The sequence below is a fragment of the Lasioglossum baleicum genome, chromosome 13 (genome assembly GCF_051020765.1).
Source record: "Lasioglossum baleicum chromosome 13, iyLasBale1, whole genome shotgun sequence".
In the NCBI taxonomy this organism is placed as follows: domain Eukaryota; kingdom Metazoa; phylum Arthropoda; class Insecta; order Hymenoptera; family Halictidae; genus Lasioglossum; species Lasioglossum baleicum.
In genome coordinates this window covers 3,655,371-3,683,082 of record NC_134941.1, presented here as the reverse complement: position 1 = coordinate 3,683,082, position 27,712 = coordinate 3,655,371, and the positions used below count along the sequence as shown (strand labels likewise).

Genomic DNA, 27,712 nt, shown 5'->3' with positions numbered 1-27,712 from the left:
GCCTGGTGTAGTTTTCTAAAACAGTTTATCTCAGTCAGGTTTGCAAACACGAAACATTCCTTCGTCACTCGTCCAATTGAAGTACAAGACCGTATGAAAATAATCTCTTATGCGTTATAGTTTGAAGAAAGGGGGATCTGTGACGCGGTTGGCGACGTACAAATAAAAACGTTTTCTCTGCTGCCGATGAAGCCGACAAAGTCCATAGGCCGATCAAAGCAGTCAAAAATCATGGACAAACGATCGCTAGCAACAACTAGCCGCGCGATAAAAGCAGTTTCAGAGAATGTGCAAAGGAATCCCGTTCGTTCATCGAATCCCTGTACGCTCGAGCAATGTCAATTAAATAATCTAGCTTGCCCAAGTGATCTCTTGATGGAGTTTCGAAACGGGCGCAGGGTGAAGCAAAATGGCGTCGAGGCTTGGGACGTGAACGGTAACTTGGGAAACACTTTGCACCAGTCGTTGTTCTACGACAACTTGAAGAAGAATTATGTTCAGCATCAGCAGAGCATGATTCTTCCACCGATCAGCGCGTTTTTGAAAAAGAGAAAGGGTCCCAGGAATTTCAAGATGAACGAAGCTCAGAGATACTCTAACGAATCTTTCGCATCAAATGCGAGTTTAATTAATAATCACGCATTGACCTGCTCCTGTCAATGTCGATCGAAGAATCTCATTTCCGCAAATGTGAATCTTGATTGGAATTCTGTGCAAAATTTAGTGACGAGAGTTTCGAGAGTTCTGCTGATGCCCAACGAACACGAGAGGCAAATTTTGTTAGCAAACAGCGTCGACAGTGTTCCCAATAGTGTTGCAAGCCAGTCCCTGGCTTATCCTAATCACTCGTTCGCGAATCACTCTCAATATGGTAATTACTGTCAAAATTACTCTGTCGTGGGGCAAAATGATGCGATGGCTGTTCACTTGCAAGATCAAATTCCGGCACACGCTTATGATGTTAGAGCGACCATGTTGAAGCCGAATCGCGAATATTTACCGCAACAATTTCCGCCAGGTAACATGAACTCGGTCGTTCTAGGTCAGAATAACGATTGGTGTTACTCGAGCTCGATACCCGATCAGCTCAGCGAGAATCGAAACTTCCCGGAGTATATCAATGGGATTTGTTATCAGACGAATGGCTCGCAGAACGCGCAAGAAGTAACCTACACTGATAAAGAGATCAGTCGAGGATCTATCTCGAGCACGTCCAATTTTGATGATCCGTATGCTTGTGAGACTCCCGCGAAGTCGCCGATGTTTGGAAACGATGATATCTTCTGCGGGAACAAGCAATCGATTGGGGAATATATTCAGGGCGAGGAAAAGTTTGCCATGAGACCGATTCTGAAGGTTACTAACGCTGATGTCAAGATCAATTACTGATATTTTTATAGTAAAATCGCGTTTAAATAGATAGTTTTAAAAATAGTGCCTTGGTCTGTGATGTACATACAGTGCTGGCACAAGACAATTTTTACAGTAGAAATATTCATAAATATGAACAAAATTGAAAGGTTTGTTTTCCAAAATACATATTGGCTCCAAAAAGTAGAGAGTCCAGAAAAGAGTCACGATTTTTCTCGAAAATGCTACAAACTGAGGCATCTCCAAAATATTAGAGAATTTCTACCATAGGTTTGAAGTTTTCTTCTTTACGACTCCCCTAAAAATTAAAGCATACTTTCTTGGCTGTTTTATGGAGCAGCAAATAAAAGAAAAGATCTACGGTGGTTTTAATTATGAAAAAATCTTGAAATGTTTTCAGAGACGTTTCGATTTGTAGAATTTTCGAGAATAACAATATCTCGCAACAATATTCTAGAAAAAAATGGATTGTGAAAGTAGAGGCTTCAAGCTGTAGAATGAGTCCAGATTGTTTCATAATTGAGTTACAGATTATGTTAATATTCAAATATTTTTTGGAGTATATCACAAAAAATAGTGATGCAAATAAAATTATATGGAAGTAATGACAAAAATGTTTTCTGGTTTCATAAAATTAGCACTTTCGAATTATGATGTTCAGGAATGATTAGAAATAAAATATTGATATTTTGTCGCCATCAGTTTTTTAAAACACTTTTTTTGATTTGTTTGGTATCGAATGAATATGTTGCAAAATAATAATACATTATACTTGGTATTCTGTGGGAAAATACTTTGGAAACTTTTGTTGTTACTGTTAGCATAATTAGATTTGTTATTATTTTTGGTATACAATGTTCTTTCTTTTCACATTCTTGTGCATAGTGCCTTTATCCTGAATAAATCAATTTTTGATTCAATTTTTATCGTAGTTATGGATGTCCATATTGTAAAAATTGTATCATGCTAATATTTTTGCACAGCACTGTTTGAAGATATTGAACGGAGAGTATATCGAATAGCTTTTCTCTAATATCATAATTGTGGTTAAAAAATTCAATAGTTCATTTGTTATATAACATGTTCTTTGTGTCAGAAGTGTGTTTCTAACTTCAAAATTATTTTCGGAAACGTACCTGAAGTTGAAAAGTAGAAGATATTAATGTTGGAGAACAATGTGAATAATTGATTAATATGTCACAACAATATTTTTGAAATAGTTAAATATAAGTGAAGTTTAAAGTTCATTGAAATACTGCCCTTGGTAAAGAATATTCTTTCAAACAGTTTATTATGACCACCGTTAGAAAATATAGTTCTGAGAATATTAGCCAACATTTGAACTAGACAATAATATGTTAAAAATTATATATTTTTAAAAATTACTTTAAATCAGTTTTCAACAACTGATATTACATTACAAAAAATGGAGGCCACCTGTTCCTTACTTTAGGTTTAATTTAAGGATTCCGTTTAAGAATAATTTTTATTGTAGATATTGGGTCGTAACAGAAATATTCGTTCGGTTATCTTCAACATCCCGTTTTCATTCATTAACAAAGTAAACAATTACAATCAATCAATTATGAAATCGTTGACTATCAGCAGTTTCTATTTAATCGCAGTTATTTGCAATGAACGAATTTATGTTAGTAGTTACAAACCACTTGTTCAACTAAATATTTTTAGCCAGAGGTAATTAAACACAAAGTAAAGCCACGAACGAATAAAAAGGGAAGTGTAAAATGATTCTGAAGTCGAGTTACAGTCTGTCACAATAATATTGGGACACTTTTAAAAAGACAATTGTTGTTGGCGAAAGTGGTGCAGAAGGAATTTTTAAAGTAAATTTTAATTGGTCGGAATTACAGAGAAAATACTAAAAGTTGTTTTTTACAACTGTTCGATATGAGCTTATATAGGAAATTCAATAAATACGTTCTGTAAATCTATATGAATTATATACATTTTGAACATTTCATCAAAATCGGCCAACGTTGTAAAATGAGTTATAGTTAATGGTGGTGAAAATCATAATTCTTCATTTTTAATATTTCTTTTAAAATTACTTTTAAAGAAAATCGAAGTCAGATGATCCAACATTAGGGGTATTATCGTTTTTTTAAAAGTGTCTCAATATTACTGTGACGGACTGTATCTCGATAGCTTCGTTGGGTGCCATTATGCAAGAGCTATCATCGGAGAAAAAAGTAAATTGCTTGTTCCCCGCGATAAGTTAAAGTGATGCAAATGTTCCATGGAAATATCTTGACCTCGGCGACGGGGATTTATCTTTGTAAACAAATCAATAGGAGAACGAGAAGAGATTTCTGATCGAGAAATAAAAGGCGACTATTGCGATCATCGAAGAAACGAATGTTGTATGGTATTGAACGGTTGTAAAAGATTTTGCTAATCAGTATTTGAAACGAGGCAGCAGCAGTAGGCATTTTTGCAATCGGTGTAGCCATAAGTTAATTTATAAGGATTTATATTAAGCATGTAGGATATTTTCACGTGGTTTATAGAAACCGATGTTCTTGATTAATGTGAGCAGACTTGGGCAACTGGAAACCCAGTCTGATGTAGAGTATAATTACACAGCCAAGTATGCGAAGTTGGTTTGTTTTACACCAAAGATTATTAAATAAGCAATCGTTATTTCGTATTATTATAATCTTCGGAATTTATTTCTATACCGAATAATTGACGTTTGTATAACTTTATTTTCTAACTATATGTTATTATCGCTTGTAACATCTTTTTTAATCTAGTGGATCGTTTGCAGCTTCTGGATCTTCATTTGTTTATAATAGAATCGAAAACTTGTATGCCATTTTTTTTTAATACGCTGCTTATTAATGCATTTTGTTTTGTCTTTGATCAAATGATTCGTGCTGTCGTGACATAGTGTAGGAAACTCGCGAACTTATGTTAAGAATTTATTCTGAACAGTGACGTAGATTAATATTGCTTTACAGTATTTTACAACAATTCATCAATTTGTAATATCGTCAGAATATTACTTCATCTATATGGATTCGTATCTTTTTTATTTCGAGGAACATACGAGAGCCTAATACTTTGAAATAAATATTGGTTATACTTATTTAAGCAATGTACAATATGTGTTAATTCTCATTAAATAAATACGGTCTAGTGTAATCAACGAAACAGCATTGTTAATTATCCGTAATTACGACAGTGCTGGCACGTTTGCCTCAATTGAGGAAAAATCGTCTCCACCATAGCACCCCCACGAGAAAGGGTGCGTTTCAAGGGTGCTAACAATTTTGATTAAACTTTTTCTGGTGATACTCATTATTTATAAAGATGATAAACATTTAATTTTATGATATCCAGAAAATATGTTCATAAACTTCATTTTCACCAGAAAGAAGTTTAATTAAAATCGACCCAGGTGCGGCAACGAAGACACGACACAGTGGTGGGGGAAACAAGCATTTGAGTGGCCCCAAAAATTCTGAAAAACTCTGGCCATCTATGAGGCGGACATATTTTTATAATAAAATTGAATTATATTTCAATATAATTATACAATAATAATAACGATAATAATAATTATACAATATACATACCCATTAATCTCAACTCAATATATATACATGAAAATGTTTCTAATAAATGGCATTAACTCGGAATTATTTTTACAGAATCTATTCAAACATTAATAATTCGATTTATTCTAAGCTTTGGTTGTTTTCATACGTGATTCTTGTCACGAAGATCCCGTTTTGTGGAGTATATCTATTTTTTATTGAGGGAATGTAGACGTGCCTGCATTTGAACGCATTTGACACAATTGTCATTCTTGTTTTTGAAATACTGAAAAGATTAAGATTATAATATCATCGAGAAAAAAACCATTATCATTATGGGGCAAAATAGAAAACTGTTTTACTTCGCTTCGAGTGGTCTTCTGACGTAATAGAGTTCCACAGCGCGCGCATTTCAAAAATTTCTGCTCACTTGGGTCGTGTTTATACAATACCTATAAAAAATTAACTGGATTATAATAATCTGTGAATACTTATGCGAGTATTGGTCTTCGTTTTTCCCATGACAACTATCTGCTTGATTCATGGTAGAAGTTCCAGCTAATCGAGTTTTATGCACTTGTCATATTGTCAATTATGTAGAACGTGATTATTTTTTGTATGAGAAGTATTTGTCGTACTTTAATTGCATTTTTCGAAGCACAATAATCACAGTACAGCCTGCCTCGCTTGTCCCTGTAAACGCTGTAGTAGTAGAAAGATGATGACACTGCAAAATACTGTTGAAATATTAAATATTAGTTACTGTCATATAATAACCGCGTCTAGTTATTACCGTAACTATATTATTTTAACCTAACTAAATTAACACGTTCAATGTTGCGTGAATTTTGTGCTTTGACAATTACTAAAACACCATCAATAAAAATTGTTAGTTACTTCATCTAGTTAATTTCAGGGTTAATAAATCAATATTTCGTGCTATTTATTTTGATAATCATTTTTAAGCAATATAGTGCCGCCCATCGGCGATCTCTGTGGCATTCAACGTGTTAAAATAATAACTACTAAAATAATGAAGTTAATACTTATTTAAAATATATATAGAGTATATATAATCACCTGTATCTTTTTACAAGCTGGACAAATGGGCATTTCTCCCACAAGGCCTTTCTTGTCTGCCAGAAATCTCTGTAATCGATGCCACGAAATTGTGTTAATTACTTTTAATTAATCAGAATCAAATCAATAACTTCCTGAATTTTTAATATTTCGTTCAAATATTTTCGATCACTGTTGGAAATTTTTAGATGGTGTAGAACTCTTCTACTACGTATATTCAATTACCTCAACTTCTGCTTTACACATACTAGGTGTACCAGGTTCACTATAACACTCAGGCGCCCAGGATTGAATATCTGTCTCAGCGTGCCTAAATGTTAATATCATTGGTTCAGTCAATCATTATATAAGAGGAATATCTAGAATTGATCAATTAATTAAAGACAGTAGTAATCTTTATGTTCTTACATTGGCTCGCATGGTTCAACTTTGTTCTTTTTCTTAAGGAAGGAGGACCTTTTCGCTTTGCCAGCCTCGGTGTCAGTTCTAGAATAACAATAAATTATTTTTTGCATTATATGTAGTTCGACATAAAGTATTTACGTGAACTGTGATTGCTCTTACAATTCTTACAAAAATAAGAATTAAGTAGTAATTTACGTTTCTGATTGAAGGATTTTTACAATAGAAAAGCAAAACGATACAGGCAAGGTATTAACTTTTAAAATCTATTCACAAAATTGAAAATATAGTTAATTATTTGTTCAAGTTCCTTATGTGTTATTTATTTGTAGTAAAATAAGACAAAAGGAAATACGAAAGCTTGTATTCTATTATAGCTTTTTCACTTGTCATAGGTGCCCGAAATTTACAAGACTGTATTTCACCAATCACCAGTGTCAACACTAGCTTAGGAAATGTCTATTGCTCGAGTATTACTGGTATTACTTCAGTCCCTTAATTATGAGGATGAATAACATTATACTCATGCGAAACTAAAGCAATTGTAAGCTGCTCATTATGCCCATGGGATTACATAACGAAAGAAACGTGTTTGAGCCTGAAGACTGACACACTAATAGATTCACAAAGCAATTTCCGGATAATTATCAGTTGTGCATTGGGGCCGAATGAGATAGAGGCGAGTTGGGTTGATGCACTGTAAAAAATTTACTGGGAAAACACGTTATAATATTCCTTAATGAATATTTTCACTAATTAGATTGAAAAATTCCATAATATTTTACTCGGTCTTTCAATCATAAAAAGAAGTATATTAAAAAATTGAATAACCTTAAAATTCACTTTTTGATGGTTTCCACTTTAAAACAAAAGGAGACAAAACTATGTACATATTTCACAAAAATCTACCATGGAAGAATGAGTAAATCCTGTATAAAGTTACCAATAGTGCAACAATCATTAATCAATGAATCGCGAGAAAGATAAATAGACACAATAAGTTGCATCAAAGCAGCTATTGCAGTATTATTGTCATTTTTTATAATTATCCGAAGAAAATAGAATTTTTTCATGTATTTTTAACACGTTTACTACGCTACCAGCGTCATATGATTTTGTATTTCTCGTAAAGAAAATTAAATTAATATTATACGATCGTTATTTAAAATTATAACGCACAGCATTATATTTAGAGAATTTTAAACTTTTTTCTGATAGTATTTGTTTTTTAAATGAATGCTGGTAGGGAATCTCAGATAGGGAGTCGGAATCAAGATTGTTCTTGATCCTATGATTGCACAAGTATAGGAAGAATTCACTGTGGTAATAGTTTTTCACGAATATCACCGTTGCTAATGTGCAAAGAAAAAAGTTATTCAAAGTACAGTAGAATCTCCGTAACTGTCGTATGATCGGGTCTGCCGTGCAACAGTTCTAGTAGACGTGCTGCATTCTTGATGTAATCGTGATTATATCTCGTTTGGTGTCATTTTAATAAGCAAACCGAACTAAATACTGTGGTAAAAGTTTGATAAAGAAAAGATAAAAAATTGGGAAAGTTGCAAGTCGATTTCATTAGTGTCAGTGTCGTCGATATTGGACGGATGGATGTATTTTACAGGTTGACTGGGTTTCAAGGAAGATCGCCCGCGGTGGGGTGTACAATGTTGACAGTTACGGCAGAGACCTTTGCGACAGTTACGGAGACATACTGCATCTACAATAACATATGCGTAGTTATTTGGCAAATGGCCAGCTCTAATATCAATCTCTTACGCTTGCGTTTCTGCGCTCGGTTTCGATGCCGTCGTTGTTTCCACCGATATTTCCTTTCTCGAAGTTTCCGATGGCCTTGGGGATGACGTATCCATCCCCGCGTCGTCAGTTTCAAATTTGTCACCGGAAGCAAAAGTTTCATCCGCGCTAGGCTCGCTTGGACTGACCTCACTGTCGATACTCTTGGTCAACGGTTCTATCAGTTTGATTCTAGGCCCTGACTTTCCATTCGAGTCATCTGCACTACTTTTTACCGGTTGCATAGCTGTCTGTAACGCTGGTTCAAAGTCCTCATACTCCTTTACAACTTCGTCGACCACATCTTGCTTCACCTCCTCGGCCTGTTGTACAGATTCTTGTACAACGTCCTTCTCCGGTATCTCTTCCTCTATAACGATGTTTTTCCCGTCTTTCTCAGCCGCATCTGTCAAGACATCACCCGAGGAGGCAGTTTTACCTTCTTCCAGCTCTTGCAACAGGTTTATCATTTCTGCTAGCTTTTGGGGCGGTGAAACGAGATGGTCCGTCGCCTCGACTTCGGATACCGCATGCATAATAACGGCTGATTCCACCGGAGCGTCTTTTTCAACAATGTCTTTGTCAACAACGTCTAGCTTCGAAGTATCTAGAGTCTAATCCACGTTGGATTTTACTGATTTTGACGACGACATGGTTACCGCTTTTCTCGGATATTGCTCTACAGATAGTCTTACTTTCGCCGTATCGCTCACACGCCCGTGCACTTCCGGTTTCAATGCGCCCCCCTTCATTTCTTTCAACGACTTTCTCGTTTTTTGCTTCTTTTGCTCCACGTCGTCGCACGTTCTCCTGCTGCAACTGATTTACCAAGATTATGATCCTACTGTCGGAAATGTCGTTTGTAAGAAGACGCCGGTGAGGAAAATTCTATCTCCAAATCAAAATATGAATTGAATTCGAAGGAAAAACAATTTTTTTAAAAACTATTTCGGGTCTAATTTACAGTACAAGTGATACAAATATGAAAATTGTGAATTTTTTAAACAGGCGTTTCTTATACTTGCTTTTTTAAATAAAATCATTTTACATAAAATCGTGAAACAAATTTTTACGATTTGTAGGACTTATTACTTCGATAGATTGTAAGTGTACAAGTAAATAATGTTTTCGTAACAATAGGATTATTTGGAAAATATTTTATTATTCAAGAGCGAGTCTTTTCAGAATTAAAGTTTGGGAATTTTCCAAGAAAATATCTTACATGCTTTTCGCGTCCTCGTCCACAGTTTGGCTAGATATGTCAGATCGCCTGCTCGGTGTTACGCAATACGAAGCGACAGTGAGTTTAGTGATAGCACTCGAGCCTCTCGACGATTTTCTCTCCTCTTGTTCACCTTCAAAATGGCGAACACCGCAATCTGAGATCTCAGAAGACCAAACATTTAGAGTAAATCGAGAAAAGTACCGATTTTCAGAGCCAAATCCTCCACCCCGTTTCTCTAGTTACTTGAAATTCAAAATAATAAAATCTATTATCTGTATATCATCGACAAAAAACTCCATCCCCCTTCCCTACAGTTACTTGAAATTCAAAAGAATAAAACATGCTACGTACGCTATTCAAAAAAATAATCATTTTGTTCTTTCCGAATTATATAGCCGACAAAACTATCATTTAAATGATTTAGATCTTTCCAAATACACAGTCAATGAAATAATCGTTTTAGACCTTTTCAATGATATATTTGTCACATTCGTTTATAATGATAAAGTCTCGGTAACCACCGAGACTACGGAAAAGTGAAGTGTATCACACCGATCGTCGATCGGTGATACCTAAATTAGTATCGAAGGAAAGTTATTTCTTTTTCGTGTTAACGCCTGTACTCGCAACCTGATCGATTCGAGCTTTCTCACTCATCAACATTCCGTGGTTTTTCTGTTCCGGTTGAATTCGTTGCCCCTCGTTGTTCTTGGGCGCCGATTGTTCTTGATCCTGTCGCTGCGTCTGTTGCTGTTGACTTTGCTGTGGCATTTGGACTATACCTGTTGTTACGCATCTGCAACTATTTTTTACAGAAAATAACAATTCCGTGGTACAGTTTAAAATCAAAACAATTTTCACATTTTGTAAGATTGTAAATTAGGAAAATTATTGAGTACTTATTGCGTTCTCTAGTACAAGCCGGGGCAACTTCATCTCCGCTGTCGCTTCACGACTTTCAGCACCAGTGTACCGGTTCCCCCACTAACTATTTCATATTATAGCGTGACTATTATCTCATATGACCTCCCTACTCCTACACTCCACAGGACTTTAGTGGGGAGGACCCAGGAGTAGGGAGAGGACTCGTCTGCGGCTCGCGAGCCGCAAGTTGCCCAGGCCAAGTCTATGTAGTATCAGCGGAACAATATTTTGTGAAATATACGAACCACATACAATATCATTTGTAATTGTTCTTTGTTGTATACGTACTTTTTATAGGTTTAATTAATTGACATTAGATCTACAAAGTACGCAGAGATATTACTTCACTTTATGCGAATTAGATTATAAAGATTTTTCGAAGTAAAATTGAAGAATTTCTTACAAATGCATCTTTACAATTTGAAATCTGTCATTCAGACGTAGCTCTAATGTTAAGAAACAATTTTAGATAAACACTGACCATTTATAATTATGGGTCTCAAACGAAGCTACAAATCAGTGTTCACAATAATAAATTTTCTTGTTATGAAATTGTGTGATGATAGTTATGAATAACACAAACCCTGGACAACACGGCATTCCTCGTATAAGCTGCACAAGCGCAGGACAAGGTGCACACGGTGCGCATGGTGCGCATGGTGCGCACGGGGCTTGCTGCTGCATTCCTGGTTGCACCTGGTCCGTTGGAGTCGTAAACATCCCCATTTGTCGATGACACAATTCGCATTTGCTCACTGTTTGGGTCGGCATTTCGATCACGTGACGCTGAGTCTAAAGTTTGGCTAAAGTTTATCCAATCTGTCCAGTCTAACACGTTGAAAGTTGGTGTTCTCTATATCATGAGTTACCTTTCGTTGCAGTCTTAATTACGTGACTAAATTTCGATATTTCTCAGACCCAACATAAAAATCCTGTCCTTTACTTTTTTCACCGCGATCGCGACCAATAGCAGTTTAAAAAAAGGTGATAAACTAATGCCTCTAACATCTCGGAAAGACTCGATCCGTTTGGTCTAATTTGAAAAAAGGTATTCGTTTTTGCAGTGTGTATTTTTACATCTACTGTACTACAGTACGTCCTTGAATAAATAATAATTCTGGATGGTTTAGTGTTAGTCACATGTCTTTTTTAGCCTGGGCACATTGTGAAAACTATCTATGCTCAAAATTATGTGCACTTCTTTTTTATAGTAATATTCAGATACGTAGGACGCGAAGACATAAGTAAAGAGTGGGACTAAAATAGTTCAGGAGGGTCAAGAAATCGTGGATATTTCCGTGGTTCTTTTCTTTTCGTAGACTATAAGTTAATTGGTGCTACTCGCTTGGCTTTGGATATGAGTCATCACAGGGGAATCCGTTTGACATTTGGCAAAGTCAACGGTGGAAGTTGAGCGCGCGCTGCATGGACGATCGACGTACTGTCGTCGTCGAGCGTGTCCGATCTTTCGGTAACAATGCTCGGGAATGCCTTCCTCGGCACCGGTACCGGGTGCCACTCTGACGTCGCTAACGCTGGTCATCAAGTCGAGTTTGGCCGTCTAGATTGCAAAGAGACACCGTCAAAGAGACGTCGATACTCCGGGAGCATAAATTACTTCGCACTAGAGTACTCCATGTACAGGCCGATTCATCTAACAGTTAACCCTTTGCACTCCTATATTGAGTGTGACTCGTCGTCAATTTTATTCGTAGGGACTTCCCTAGATGCATTTATGGTTGGCCAACGCTATCCAACAATTGGGAATTAGTTGGAATATAGTTAGTGTTTTTGCTCATTATATATTTCTCTAGTAGGGCTTACGAGAGTTTGCCAACGAATATTCAATGTTGGGCCTATAATTATTATTAGGCTGCGGATGCAATTTCCAATTTTTATAGCCAAATTTCAAGAAAGTGGAATGCGATCAAATCCTATTTTTAATGGGATCAGCCTTTCTAGATCCAATACAGATAAAAATCGTACTGAATTAATTATTAATGTTGGTCAATTAACAAGAAATTTAGCGGCCCAGTTGGCACTTCGTATCACAGTAACGTGGGCCCTACGATGGGCATGATCGTTGATCCACTGGCAAAAAGGGTGAGAATTCCAATTGTTGGCCAACCAATATTGCATCGAAGACCCATGAAAATAATAATTGCTACGAGGGTCATATTTAAATTGCCACTTTAAATATGTGTATTATGTTTTATAATTGTCTTTTTTTTTTACTTGGATGAGAGTGAGATATTTATATGATTTAAGGAAGTGTCAAAACTTTCTTTCTAATTGTTACTTTCTGTATTATCTCCTTTTTCATGACAGAGCTAACGAAGAATTATGTATAGAACCTCTGTAGTTTGAATTATGGTATTAATAGGAATTTAATATGGCATTAAATTGCGTTCAATAACTGCAATAAAATTGTGTGACCTTTTACCTTACAGTTTCGTGTTATATCGTTTTCTGTGAGAAATAATTATCGCACTCACTTCGCACTGAGGATCACAATAGTTATTATCGGTAAAATGTACTTCAGCCGGGCCGGGGAACATGCAGTGCTTGCAAAGGCACTTTTGCTTCCAATACCTGTCAAAAATTCACAGTTGCAAATATTTGCAAGTAATTTGTAATAACACATGCGATACTCACAAGAGCATCATTATAATATCGATTAAAAATAATATGAACGCCAGCAGACAAAAACACAGGATTACTAGCATGTACCATAGGTTGAAGAACGATAGTATTAAAAGAATTCCAGCGATTCCAAAAAGTATTGCGCCCAAGAAGGAAAGAATAAATATCTGTCAGGGAAATGGCATAGGACAAATTTAATTAAGAATGTTAATTATCATTTTAAATCATTTTAGACATATACCTCGTCCAATGAGACGAGATAGTAAAGTAACAGCGTGAGCCGTTGCTACTTTTACATTTACTGCCTCGTCTTGTTCGACAAGGTATAGAACTTATAATGAATTTCGCTGTGTATATTATTACCGGAATTGCATACAGTTCTCCTCCACTGAAAAAGCTGATCAATTCCACCGCGAGAACGAAGACGTAGACACCGGAAAGGACGATAAGTAACAGACAGGTCACAGCCGACACTCCCGTGTCACCGAGCGTAATCGCATAAATTACGAACACGAAAATCAGTAATACCACTAGCTGATTAATCGTAAATAAGCGATCGTTAGGTTACGGTGTCCTTAAAGCGAAAACTTAGTCGAGGGTCAGACAAATATCAACTCAGTGCCTGATTAAGTCCTTTACAAGCGTTTAGAGTGCACTTGTACGTTTTCTTAGAATATTTTGGCAATTTGACTGAAAACTGTTCTTGACAAAACTTAGAGTTTGGCTCGCTCAATGTTGATTTTCATCTTTCCACTATTCTTTTGTTCTTTCTACTCGCTCACACATGTGCATAAGACTTGGCAATATTTTTACTGTGTAAAAGATATAAAATTCAGAAAATTGTTAAGGTGCCCCAATTCTCCTGGAATTATTGAGTTTATTCGTTGATCCAGCACTGATTGGACTTTGTGAGGGTGTGAGGATTGAGTGAGAGTTCAAATGGTATGTCTTATACTCGATATGCACCACGTATTACTTTTCTTTACCTATTTTGATAAATTATTTCGTTTTATCAACAAAACAGTGTCGGCTTCGACTGCAACTAGTTTAAACAATTCCGCTCAGATGTAAAATTAGAGAAAACGTGCTGTTTAGTTTGGCCTGACCCTCGTAACCAGAGATCGAAAGAGTTGTGGCACTTTTCAATAGGTTCCATTTGAAACATGGACCCATAGAACTTTTTCAAAATATTTCGTCGATGTAGAATACAAAATGAGGGATAGAACTTACAGAAATAGAAATTTTAGTGTAACAGGGACAGATATTTTCTTCATGTATATTAACAATTACAGCGCGATATCATTATTACATAGTACATAGATCAATAATTCTTCGTGTTTCGTTTACGAAACAATTTTTAATAAACATTCTCAATTAACATAAAACTTTTATCATTCTAGAATATCTGTTCCATGAGGATAGTAGAGTACGTTTTTCGAAAGTTCTTTCTATAAAAATTCGATAGTTACACATGTTTTTTAAATCACGTAGATTCGCGAATTAAATATTTTGGAAACGAGAGATTTTATTTCGATCTCTGCTTGTAACATTGCTCACAAAATCGGTGTGAAACGTTCATTACTGATACTTACAAACTGGAATATCCTAAGCGGCCTGACGATTAGTTTCGTGGTACCGTTAGTCCCGCGCTTGGGAATCAGTGGCTTTTTAAACGGATTTAATCTTTGCAGAAAGGTACCCTTACCTACAGGTTAGGAAATATACATTGTTTATCTTTGCTGAGCAGTGACCGAGAAACGAGAAGATAAGATATTTTAGGTAACTTAGATTAGTCAACCTTGACTTTTCATAATTCTCTCGTTTCGCTCGAAACTCGTTTTTTCTTCGTTTTATAGTATCGATCGAACCTCCGAGTAATCATTAAGACCTCCGATGTCATTCAACTTTTTGTTACATGCATTCTGAACGTTGGAAAGTTAAATTCGCGCCTCGATAAATTTCCGACTTCGCGATGAACAATTGCGAGAGTGAGAGAAGCCGTAAACATATGCGATAATTGATCCGCTCGGATGTCAAACTTATCAACTCCATTTTTCGCAAATTTCTCAATTCTGTTGGCAGAACGGGCGAAGTACTCAGCCTTTTGAAAACAAAAGATTTTTTTCATGAATTTTTATTCTAAAACACAATTACCATAGGGGAGACAGGAAGAAAAAATAGTTAGGGCTGTTATTGTAAATTTTGAGTGATTTTCTTGAGTGTGTCACATAAATTATATGTAAACTATTTATTATATGGGAAACCGGTTCCAACAATAAGTATCAGGGATTACACATAACGTAATAAATTATTATATTTATATTACACCAATAATTATATAACTCTTTGCAGGTCAGCCTGATTCTTTCTAACTATAGGATTCCATTTTACCCCTTGCGATTAACTAAAAAGACCTCAATACGTCGATGAAGAAGCAAAATACCAAAAAACTAATTTTTAATTGTGTGTTCAGTACCATACAATTTTTGTTTGAACCATTTTCCCTTATAACAAGTAGTACATGTAATTTAAGTGGTACACTTAGGAATTAGGTGATTCAGACTATACATACTGTAATTGCAGGGTGATTCATAGTATGTGATACAATTCAAGAGCACACGAACATGTTTCAACAACATAATTACACACTCTATATGTATAATGAACAGAATGTAAAAAAAACTTTTTCTTAGTGCGTGAAAATTCTTCTTTATGTGAAAATTCAAATAGTTAGTACATTTTCTTGAGTAATGCATTTAAAAAAATTTTTAATTTGGTAAACAAAAATGAAGGATAAATCACGAAAGTAGAAGCTTTAAGCTTTAAAATGAGTTCAATGTTGTACTCTTTTTTTAAAGAAATTATTGTAGTTGAAATATCAATAAATCTCGAAAATGGGAAATTTAGTGTTGAAATATTTTTTGGATCCACTGTAAGTAAGTACTTTTCTTACTTTTTCTTTAATTTGATACTTTTGAATGCAGTCTCATTGTTGCTTGACTTCTTAAAACGTCACGATGGTAAAAATTTGCAATCTGAAACTCTAGATACATTTTACTTGTTCATAAGTTCCTAGGAGAATTCTAGAAAATTAATTTTTCTATCAATACTCCATTGTTTCGTTAAACATTTTTATTGATACAGAATTCACATAGTTATTGCATATACAATGTACGAAAGATAGCGTCTCCGTGATTTTACTCGATTTTTTAAAGGTTAAACATAAGTAATACGAACATTTGGTAAAATAGATTTACGAATTATAAAGCTTACTCGAATACGCATGATAAACGATTTACATATCTAATTACATATTTTATTTGGTACAGTTCCATATGCGTGTACACGAGTGATCTCTGAGATACACGATTGTTAATTTAATATTAAATTGGACGGAATTGTTTTGATAAAGACTCGCCAAGATTCGTTAGATCTACGAGCGCGTATTTAAGTCGATAAGCGTATGCGATAACTAATTGCAATCGTTTCGGTTCGCTTATATTATATATATTTGTTAATATTAAAAAATATATTATTTTTTTACCTAAGAATATTCATGGCAATTCTGAGATTGAATTTCATCATACGTATAAAACGTATAACTTAACAACGCTACTACTAATACTTTATGAAACAGAGTGTAATTCTTTACGCAAATGCACATTCTCAAAAGTTATTTTATAAAAATCAGAATAATTAGAAAATTTCTATTTCTGCCCATTCATTTTTCGCAATGTACACGTTTTTACATATTTCAATCAATTTCAAGTATCACACAAAATGACGGAGCGTTAATTTTGGGGCCCTGGGCTAACACTGTTTGTGGGGGCTTATTCAATTAATCCAAATTACCTGAAGTACCAAAAAGTTTTTGTATAATTTATTTTTCCTTAAGTTGTTAATCTAAATTGTTGTTATTTTTTTGACTGCGAATTGGTTCCTTTGACTGAACGGCTATTGATAAGAAATCTACTATAACTAACACGAGACTCATCGCTATACAGACTTTGGATCGTAGCGTAGTATGAATTGCTATTTCTCGGTGGTCCTTAACACATATAAAGTATGCACAAATTCGATAAAAATCTTTGGATACTTGTTTCAATAATATTAATAACTTTCTTACACTAATCGCTAACACTAATGAAGATACATTGAATACAAAAGTGAAAACAGATTTATAATTGTAGAAACTTACTCGTTTAAAATTACACTGACTTCGAACAATCTACTAACATTCATTAGTCACATGAACCAATAACTCAACATAATGCAATACTACAGATCTAAATATACGATTTGATTTGTACACTTTTTAAAGATAGTAACAGCTATTTTCTATTTACGATTTCTAAAAACTTCTATGATAGACTAGACTGCGGATTTTATGCATTTATGGCGAGAATAAGTGTAATTTCAAATAATAAAAAGATTACAAACTTTAGTCTTCCACTAAAGAGAGAAATAAATTACTATTTGGTTCTTATGTCGTGCGATTAATGCGATTTTTATTTTGCATAAAGATCCACAGTCTAATGATAATAACCTTACAATTAATCCGCGAATATTTGGCTCAAAAGTTTACTTGTCGATTGTATAGTTTGAAACATGGACGGCATTAGACTCTACAAGTATTTCCTGTTTCATCATAGCTCCTGGTTGTACAATTTAGAACACATTCGGCAGCCATTCTTCCATTCCCGCAAAATTACCAAATTTAGTCTGGTCAAAGAGCATAATCAGAACAACTATGTACATGCACGCGCATGTTGTCGCACTGTACTAAAATATTATTGACTAAGCGTCACTCGTGAGATTTTAATTCGAGAAGTTAAAATATATTCTTTATCCTAATTATATACGCATTTTCTTGAACAACGTGTCTCAGTAAGCAATCTGCTCTTGATTTACCATAAATCTGCCATCAAAACTTATCCATAAATTCCCACCCATTTGTTTCCGCATTAGGCTCGGTATTTGAGCACAAAGTTTGCAGGCGCAATTCCATGCCAAATCAACGCCAACCTTGCCCTCGTGAAGAGAGCAGGTCGGTCGCACCAAGAGCGGACCTAACCTTGCTCTAAGAGTAAATCTCGGGCAAAATCGTTATTGTCATTAGGTAAATTATTGAATTATGTAATTCAGAAGTTTAAATAAAATTCCGTATTCCCTCCTACATCAAGGTGTATTCCGATTTGGCCTGATATTTAATCAAGCAAGGTTACGTCCGCTCTTAGTGCGATCGACCTGTCCTCTTCGCGAAGGCAAGGTTTGACGTGGATCTGGCATGGATCTGGTGGCAAATTCATAGCAAATAGGGACCAAATTCTGCTCCGAGCATGGCCTTCGCACCAAAACGACCACTTTTTGCCTCGCAAGGTACGATTACAAACGTTGATCAAAATTTGCTCGAAGCAGGTTCGGCTGACTGGGGTGTAACATCGTGTAATTATTTTACTGACGATTTGTTCATAGCTTCTTGACAGCTGTCGTATATCGTTCGCGCAACAAAGATATCTCAAAACAATGATTCCCGATATCTACCTATTTCGAAAGATACATACGTTTTCCTTTTCACTGCGTACCCTTCGTGGAGGACCTCACTATCACAATCACTTCGAGGAGGAAAACCAACGCGTCGACGTACGTGAACACCGCTCCTGATATGAACATGTCCATGTACTGTTTGCTGGGGTAGAACTCGTTGTTGTTGTAGTAGGGGCCCTGGATCTTCCTCCAATTGTAGACGATCACGCTTCCGGCGACGACGTGCAGAAGCGAGCCCAACGAGGAGAACAGTACCAACTGGAACAAAACGACACCGATACTCGAAAACAAGGACGACTCGACGCCATAACACCCCTGGCAAAAAGTATTCGATCAAACAAATCAAGCATTCTACAGTCCCGGACAAAAAGATACGACAGCTCTGGGTTTCCATATGATATCGAAAGGAAATTTATAGTTTGGTAATTCGATTTATTGTGCATAATACAGTCAGTCAGAGAAGTGTTTGGACACTTGAAAAGACGATAACTTTTTTACAAGTGTATCAAACGACCCGATTTTCTGTCAGCAATTAGAAGCATTGGTTTACTAATTTACGTGCAAAAAATTGGGAAAAAATTGCAATTGGTAGGAAAAATAAAAAAATGGAGCATTAACCTTGAGAAAACTCAAGGTCACCTTGATATCTCAGACGAAATGAGATATAAAAGAATCAAATTGTACTGATTCGATGCGGACCTTAAAATGCTTTGATAAATAATAAATGACGTGCAGAAAAAATTGCAATTCGTAGAAAGTACACGAAAAAATGAGAAAGACAATTTTTAGCGATGGAAGGACAAATTCAGCGACCTATACTGTAATGATTTGTCTTTGCTAATGTTTTATTATTTAGTTACTTTTAACAAATTTTGGTAACTTGCTTGTCATGTTTCATTGGTAATTCGTAAAATCAGTCGTAATGTATTGCTATTATGCGTTCAAATGATTTTTTCAGTAATTATACTCACAATGTTGATCGAATATTTTCTGTAGGAGGTAGTATTATCGATAAAATATATGTACATGTATAATACGGGGAGAGTCACGCAATTGGAGGGCTTATTTCGGGGTGGGCTAAACTAAAACTAGAAACACATTTAATGGAACAAGAAGATCTATTTCTTATTAATGTTTATTTTGGTAGGTTTATCAACTCTTCATCTAATGGAAATCTACTTATTAGTTTAAAGTTTAAATTGTCATTCGTTTCTTGTAAAACATAATTTTTAGAGCAAATTTTATTAGGTTGTCCTTGAGGTAACCTCATGGTTAATCATCGAAACTGTTAGTTTTGTTGAATAATTTCTTGAGGCCGTAAAAAGTTAGCCACTTATTATTGATCTTTAGAGAGAGAGAGAAAAAGAGAATGAGTCGAATGTGTGGATATGATAGTTTTGTAAAAATACGATAGGACGTAAACCAAGGTCCAATTCTTAGCTGCAGGGCTGAATAAATCAATAAACTAAAAATGTTCTTTTATTTAAACAGTTTATAAATCTTTTTTTGATACTTTATAATACAATTATTAATACGGTCACTGATAATGTTACATTAGGGAGAAAGCTTTTTGTTATTTTATGTTCTCCACAAAAAAAAAATAAAATTGTATCGTGTTTTAGGAATAAGAAAATTCGATACTGAATTAAAATGTTACAATTTGTTGAAATACTTTACAGTCGCTAATGACTTAAATGTTGATGCGATTATAAATAAACGTAATTAGGAAGAAATAAATGGAGAACACCTTTTGTTTAAAGTAAACCCACAGAAAGAAATCAACGTACTTAATATTCTTGTTGTATTAATACGTAATTAATACAATATAAATTAATATGTAGTTATATTACGAAATGAAAGTTCAATTGCATTTTCTAGATGCGTTACATTCGTGAAGAAACTAAATGTATTGAAGTTGAAAATAGACCTTTCCATACTACTCTACTTTTTCTTATATCTAATCAGACTCGAGGGTATAACCCGTCCCAATGGCGTAGCACAACCTACATATTAGTTCTCGAAAGAACATTGAACTAACAAACGTAAGTGCGTCCGAGTATAGAATAATCTCTTTGCTTAATTTATCATTAATGGGAAGGTGTACCAACTTCTTCCCACATTTAATTGCCATATCCTCAAAGATTATCTTTTTACCATTACGGAAAGCCATTCTTCTCGAGTATTATGACATGCAAACAAAGTATTAGGTGCGTGCAAAAATTCTAGTTCGTTTCAATCGTTGTATTATTTTCAACGTATTCAAATTGTTGGAAGAAGAAATGCATTATCGTTTAGTTTACGTTCGTTAGAAACGTCGTAGGACATTTTTACTTTGCATAATGATCGACAACCTAGTCATAACGATTTATTCCGAAGTCCTTTTTTTTATACATATAGACTGAAGGAGGCCACGGTGCTGTCCGCGTTCGCATTAAAGAGTCTAATTATACAGCGTGGTATCATTGTGGTGCGACGGTGCGAGTGTCGCCATTTTTCGAATATGGAGTCCTCGCGTATTACAAGTTTCGATCGTTAAACAAGTATAAACGTCGCAAAAGTAGGTGGTTGATAAGACAAGGCATGGGAACCTAAAGGTTGATAAGTTATGAATTTCCGTCGAAGTGGAACACAATACGTGTGTACTATGATGTTGCTCATGTGAGTATACACTTGTGTTCTGAAAATAGTTACTATTTATCAGACGTCCAATCCTCTGATAATTGCTGTGTTTACTTAGTAATCACTAAACTGCGGATCTTTATGCAAAATAGAAAATGTTTGCATTGATTGCAGGATACAGGAGCCAAATAAAAAATTGTTTCTTCTCTTAATTATCTTATTAATAGACTACGGATCTTCATGCAAAATAAAAATTTTCTACACGGATTGCTAGAAATAGAAACTAAATTGAATGTTACTTCTTCCCGTAATGATCTTAATAGAGGAGAAATGATATATTGACATCTTCAATTTTTAAAATTTTTCAACAACTTCGATTTTCATGTACTCAATTTTGCTATAAGTGCATAAAGATCCACAGTCTACTTATTAAACTGTAATAACTAGACTGCGGAACTTTGTGGAAAATAAAAATTGTTTGCATCAACTGCAACAAACGAGGACCGTATAAAAATCTCTATCATTTTTTAATAACGTTCACGAGCTGAACTAATACATTGATGTTCTGAAATTGTTTAAACCTGTCTGATGTTTTAAATTGCAACTACTCATTTTTACCATAAATGCATAAAATCCGTAGTCGAACTAATATGATGTCCTCAAACTTTTTAATATACCCATTTTTATCATAAATGCATAAAATCCGCAGTCCGGTAATCACTTCGAGTTATCACGGTACACTTCAAACGTGCTGTACGGTAGTTGCACTTCTAAACGTTTTAAAATGAATTTATAATTACGTAGAATTTAATTAGGACAACGATAATTTTCAGTTAATCGGTAAATAGACGTCTTAATGCTGCTCATTACGACTGTTACGCTTACTTATAGAGCCATTAACAGTGGATTAGTGTTCAATGCGAGCGTGCGCGCAACAGTAGTGTTCACAAAATTACATTTTTGCATGTTATGCTATTAACTGGTTCGACACAGTTACTTAACATGGGTTCGCAATGCTAGGTGTCGTTTATGTTCCGAGAAAAACAAGTGAACCTTCATTAGGCAGCCTTGAATAACTAATGCAATTCGGTGAAGCAGTATTTTCTCGACAGGTTGTCGTGATTCCCTTTATTTTGCACACGCACTTTAACAATGCTAACACACAGGTTATTAGAACAGTCTCACCGAAGAGAGAGGGAGGAATAGATTATGTAAACTAAATCCTACACACAAAATCGTTGGAAAATCATGGCGAAGCTAAAGGACGCGATAAAATCTCTTCTCGATTAATATCAATTTAACAACTACAGTAAAACCTCGCTCGTTATACGAAGCGGGACCGAAAAATCGAGGTTGTTGAACGAAAGAGTAAGCAAGAAGTTTTTTGCGAATATATATCTCGTAAACTAAATCTGACCAACAAAAACCTTAAAGGGAATTGTTGTTCAGAATGATGACCTTGATGACCCTTTACTACAAGTTTACCCGATCTTCTTTTATTTCCACGTAGCACAAACCAATCCACGAGTTTTTCTGACAACTCGTGGTTATGCTAGTACATACACAAGAAACGAGGTTGTACTGTATACAGATTCAACTTTTGTAGCTCTTGAAAATGCCCAAGAATCCGTTCTCCAATGAATATCTCTTGTTAATCTAAGTATTAGACACTTGTTTGTTTAGAAATTTAAAGAAAATTGAAGATACAGCCGAGAGAGAGGAATATAGTATGAATATTACCAAGGAATACAGCACAAGAAGGTAACTGTGAAGTTTCACAGTGAGAGCAAATAATCGCGTGGAACGAAGAAGATGTGTGTGATGCACGCACGAAGGACATGACGCATCTGTTAATTATTGACTCGGTTGTATGTGGTGTCTTCGACGTCTCAGCTGTACAAATGGGCCAGGCTCTCGATAGAGAGTAGCGAATTGGAAATTTGAACCTCGTCGGAGTGAACACATATCGAAAATATTGAATGAAGGAGACGGGTCTACAATAGAACACAACGCTGTTCTTCCTTTTCTGATCGTCACGCTATTCCTCGATTGTGTCGCCTTGTCAATTTATTGTTACGGGCCACGTCACGTAATCTAGATTCTATCATGGGTGTGCATACGAATGTTTCGTGAATTGTATGTACAACTGTTAGGGCAATGTTTTACTTCGTTAAGTATGCATCAGGTAGCTCACGTAGATTGTAAACTAATTTAAAAATCACACAGTTTCTAAAAACATCATTGCATACTTCTAAAATTTTTTTTTTCGTAGATGTTTCAATAGAAACACTTGTAGTTTAATTAAATTAAAATCGAAATCATAGAAAGAATTTGATTTACAGTTAGGAGCATAACTGATCACACACTCTTTAAATCAGAATAACTTTTTTTATGAATGGACCAAACGACTTCAATTTCTCTGTAAGGCTAGAAGAATTAGTTTAGTAAATGACGTCTAAAAAATATGTTGAAAAAAATGCATTTGGTCAGTATTGTGAAGAACGGTAGTAAAAATTGATTTTTACAACTTTTTCAGCTGGACCAATAACGAGAATTGAAAAGATGTGTTTGGTCAACTCGTATAAATTATATACGTCCTGAAAATTTCATTGAAATTGGTTAATTGGTTTAAGAGTTATAAACGATCAAAAGTGGTAAAAATTGCAATTTTCCAAGATTTTCGGCCTTTTTACCACTTTTAATCGTTTATAATTCATAAACCAATTAACCAATTTAAATGAAATTTTCAGAGCGTATGTAATTTATACCAGTTGATCAAACTTTCTTTTAAATTTTCGTTATTGGCCCAGCTGAAACAGGTGTAAAAATCAATTTTTAGTATTGTTTTTCACAATTCCGACCAAATGAATTTTTTAGACGTCATTTACTAAACTAAGTCTTCTAGCCTTACCGAGACATTGGAATCGTTTGTATAATAACTAACTGTATAATAACATCTGAGATTTGAATATAAAAAGTGAAATTTTATAAACAGTACACGAGACATTACAAAAGTTTCTACGTTATTTATTAAATAAATTAATCTATTTTCCTTCTCTTTATTGATGTCACAGATGATTATAAATGGTTTCATTGCAAAAGTATATTTTATTCGGAGCAGAGTCGTCAGATGGGGGAATTGACTCGAATTGAGGGGAAAAAGTTACCCTCTCTCTGTGTCAGTACCGGATGAGTCACGTGACATCGTGACGCATGCACGAAACGCGTCACGTGACCGCACAGTGGCGGAAACGTGGGGAATGGCGCCGTAGAAGGGGAAGATAGTGTGGGGGCACAAGTTAGGCATAGATTGGAAAATTGTTTAAGTTATTTCGAACCTCATATTTCACCGCGAATTTGAAAACAGATTATTTTATGCATTGAATATATTACACAACTTACCGTCCTCTTTGGTATTCGATCTCCAAGGAAGTGAGAGATCAGAAGGATCGAATTGATGATAACGTATCCAGCGATGGTGATGTAAATAATCGCGGCATCATCGAGTTTGAATTTCGACCGGATCAGTATGCGTTGGAACGAGTTCATCGGATCCACCACTAACCCAATCGCAAACATAGCCAGGATCTGAAAACAGTAAACATGCATCATGTAAAAAGTGTACATAACAAACATTACGTCATAGACATTACCTCATGAAGTACAGCATAAACAATAATTACTCTTAATTGTGCTCTGTGGTCTGAACAATAAGTCGTATCTTTTATCGCTATCCTGTTCATTGAACATTTATTTATACCATAAATATACTACTTGAACATATTTTTATGCTAGTTATACAGATTTAAAGTTTAAAGATTTGTATAATTATTACGAATAGTTTTATTGAAATTGAAATGCGGATTTTTATATATCTCATGAAACATTTTAGAAAATGGTAAAAAATGATAACGTTTACAACAATTGTGATACAATTTTCAGTACTGCTTTCGTTTAGTACAATACTTATAAAGACCTTTCCATAGAGTAATGGATTATTGAATTTATTTATTCGGGTACATGTTTTATTAAAATTCGCGAAAAATCTAAATCAATTCAATTTTATTATTTTTATAAAACGACACATTCCAGTTGAAACTATAAATTGTATCAGTATCTGCAATGTAATGTACATAGAGTCACGATGAAGATTTGGTGCACAAATTAAGTTCTTTTAACTCGAAATAAAATTCTATTTCTCTGTCATCGAAACTTATCTATTAAAGAAGATAGAGACACACGTATAAATTTTATGTTTCTTATAGGAAATTATGATCGACAAAGAAGTTCTAATCACTGTAATTATAAAATATAAGGTGAAGGGTTAATTACGAGTGGAGAAAGAGCAACAAGAGAAGTAGACTTGTTTGAAGTAATTGTAGGAAGAACTTACAACTTCCACAGTCTTGATGATGAACGGTAGATGTCGGATAATCTTGCGCTCCTTGGGGGCATGCTGCTCCTGTTGACCCTCGTCTGCCATTCTGACTCTGCGGTGTTTCCCTTTGCCGTCACCCAGTTTGAAGGATTTCAGGCTCGGCTTTTGTTCACGGTCAATTTTCCTGCCTTCTGATTCCTAGTTCTCTTTCATCGAGCGCATCGACCCTGCTGGTAGCATACGTTGCGATAAACATCACAGCGAACAGGGAAAGTGCCGCGTAACCCCCACGAACCGAGGACAAGTGCTGATAAAGTGATTCTTAGACGTGGGTGGAAATTATGAGTATAAATTTCAGTATCTTGCTTCTCAACTCTTCTTCGTTACAAACTCCCTTTCGTTTTTTATTTTCGAAAGTAATTATTGAACATACATGATATTCTTCGGCTTGGAAAAGTCTTCGTTATTCATTTAAAGAGTGAATAATAATTTGTTTCATTAGTTACAACGGATAGGAGTCGGATAGAAATTTTTTTCTTATTTCAATCATTTAAAAATTACTATTTTTAATTTCACTTGTATTCATTTCTATTATAAAGCATAATTATTATTAGAAATTAATTATAAAAATCACACGAGAGATGCACACTCGATAACTACGAATATTTTTATTAATCTGAAACATATTCATTTCTGTCGCACAAAATTAATTCAACTAGTGTGTGGCATAAAAGTTGAAAATCGAACAGTTTCATTGACAGTTTACACCTAGTAAATCTCTGTGTCTCGAGTGACATAGTATTAGCATGACTGTGTCATTCATATTATGCAATCAGCGACGACCAGATAGATTAACATTCTATACTGCGACCGTCGTTTATATTTACGTTCGTTCGTAATAGTAAATTACAAGAGTCCCGCTATGCAAAAGGACTGCGTGTCCGAAGCATGGTCAGTTTCCATCCTTGAACAACTTCAACATAAAAATTCAACCCCATTCGATTTTCTAAATACGCAACATTCAGAATTTTTCCATTGAGGCAACCTGCTAATTTCTACAAGCATATCTCCTCATCATTGTCACTTTCCATGCAACAATATTCATAGAACAAGTGACTACAAAGTCAACATACATAAATTTTCGCAATCGATGATGACACCGCCTACCAGGATCTAAACAACACGTACCTCTTGCGACGAGGAAACTATGCACGCTGTGAATGTTCCTGAACACTTCCTGAAGAATCCTCTTCTCTGCTAGTTTACCAAACCTTAGTCTTCTGGTCTAGAACCTTAAAAAATAGATTTTCTTTTTCTCCTTTTGCATTTTCTTAAAACATACTGTAAGTAATTGATAGTCAAAACTAGTTTTGCGAATAACTTCAAGTTTTGATGGATTATTCAGAAAACTTGCCGCTATCAAATGGACCAAAAACTTTCTTTTATTATGTCAAATGTGAAGAGAAGGCCTAGAAAATCAAAATTCAATATGTAGTTCAATATGCTGTCGTTTTGTTTTGTTTTCAAACCAATAGAACGCAACAAAGCACTTTTTTAATATGCCCCTTTTCACTATAAGTATAACTCCTATAATTTTAAGTATTTTGACTTGAAAAAAATCATATTGTGTAGTCAGAATAACGGCAATAATTTCCAAACAAGGCCTGCGAAATGACGCTGTAGACTAGAATACTCCGGGCGATTTTCTAAACGCATCGCTCAGTTAGGTTTTGCGATTTATACTTCATTCGTCGTAATTTAGACGCTAAATGGTAAAATAGACGCACGCGATCACTTTTAATGAAGTTTCACGAATGGGTACAAGTGGCACGAAGATGGTAGAACGCAGGGCGTTTAGAAAATGCCAGTTTTATAGAGGACCCTTTTCTCTATCACCTGTCCATCGATCTCTTCGCAGCGTCACAGAATAGCTCCCGTTCGAGAAGTAATTTCGCACGTTCGATGGCACGAGTGGTGAATGAATCGATTGATCGATAGGTGGACGTATCTGTCTGCAGGTGCGGGATCGCGGTGATTGTCGGCGACCGATGCGAAATCGACAGTGAACCGTGCAGTTCCACGCTGCGTCGCGGCACAACTTAAACTGGAACGCCAAGCATGACACGCCGAGACTACTTCGTATGAACGTGCAACTTGCGCAGGCGGTCT

The 27,712-nt window shown here is 35.2% G+C and overlaps 4 protein-coding genes across 5 annotated transcripts in view; 2 read left to right on the top strand and 2 right to left on the bottom strand.

The window, feature by feature from the left end:
- LOC143215246 (uncharacterized) overlaps positions 1-18,090 on the top strand; it is a 29,511-nt gene extending 11,421 nt beyond the window's left edge. The window contains exon 5 of the mRNA XM_076437205.1: positions 121-18,090. Coding sequence (XP_076293320.1) covers positions 121-1,389 — 1,269 coding nt within the window. The 3' untranslated portion in view covers positions 1,390-18,090. The remainder of the gene's footprint in view (positions 1-120) is intronic.
- Adsl (adenylosuccinate lyase) overlaps positions 1-27,712 on the top strand; it is a 56,066-nt gene that overhangs the window by 1,181 nt on the left and 27,173 nt on the right. The window lies entirely within an intron of this gene.
- On the bottom strand, positions 4,963-8,743 carry LOC143215249 (uncharacterized). The gene is made up of 7 exons (XM_076437212.1): positions 8,190-8,743; positions 6,420-6,497; positions 6,237-6,321; positions 6,012-6,080; positions 5,570-5,668; positions 5,294-5,383; positions 4,963-5,217 (listed from the first exon to the last, which is right to left on the bottom strand). The coding sequence occupies exons 1-7, from the start codon at positions 8,741-8,743 to the stop codon at positions 5,140-5,142; spliced, it is 1,053 nt and encodes a 350-aa protein (XP_076293327.1). The 3' UTR covers positions 4,963-5,139.
- On the bottom strand, positions 16,961-27,647 carry LOC143215250 (uncharacterized). Of its 2 annotated transcripts, none has more exons than XM_076437214.1 (5): positions 27,440-27,647; positions 26,732-26,835; positions 25,559-25,773; positions 24,568-24,753; positions 16,961-18,804 (listed from the first exon to the last, which is right to left on the bottom strand). In XM_076437214.1, the coding sequence occupies exons 3-5, from the start codon at positions 25,646-25,648 to the stop codon at positions 18,574-18,576; spliced, it is 507 nt and encodes a 168-aa protein (XP_076293329.1). In that variant the 5' UTR covers positions 25,649-25,773; positions 26,732-26,835; positions 27,440-27,647; the 3' UTR covers positions 16,961-18,573. The 2 variants fall into 2 exon arrangements, with proteins under 2 accessions (XP_076293329.1, XP_076293330.1); XM_076437215.1 differs by having other exon boundaries at positions 25,559-25,770.

Coding starts and splice junctions, on each gene's coding strand:
- LOC143215249 (XM_076437212.1), bottom strand. CDS start 8,743: ATGCATGCGGTATCCGAAGTCGAGGCGACGGACCATCTCGTTTCACCG. Junction 6,498..8,189: donor CCGAGCGCAGAAACGCAAGC/GTAAGAGATTGA, acceptor TTGTTATTCTAG/AACTGACACCGAGGCTGGCA. Junction 6,322..6,419: donor GTTGAACCATGCGAGCCAAT/GTAAGAACATAA, acceptor ATTAACATTTAG/GCACGCTGAGACAGATATTC.
- LOC143215250 (XM_076437214.1), bottom strand. CDS start 25,648: ATGGCAGACGAGGGTCAACAGGAGCAGCATGCCCCCAAGGAGCGCAAG. Junction 24,754..25,558: donor TCATCAAGACTGTGGAAGTT/GTAAGTTCTTCC, acceptor TACTGTTTTCAG/ATCCTGGCTATGTTTGCGAT. Junction 18,805..24,567: donor ATCGAATACCAAAGAGGACG/GTAAGTTGTGTA, acceptor GTTTTGTTCCAG/TTGGTACTGTTCTCCTCGTT.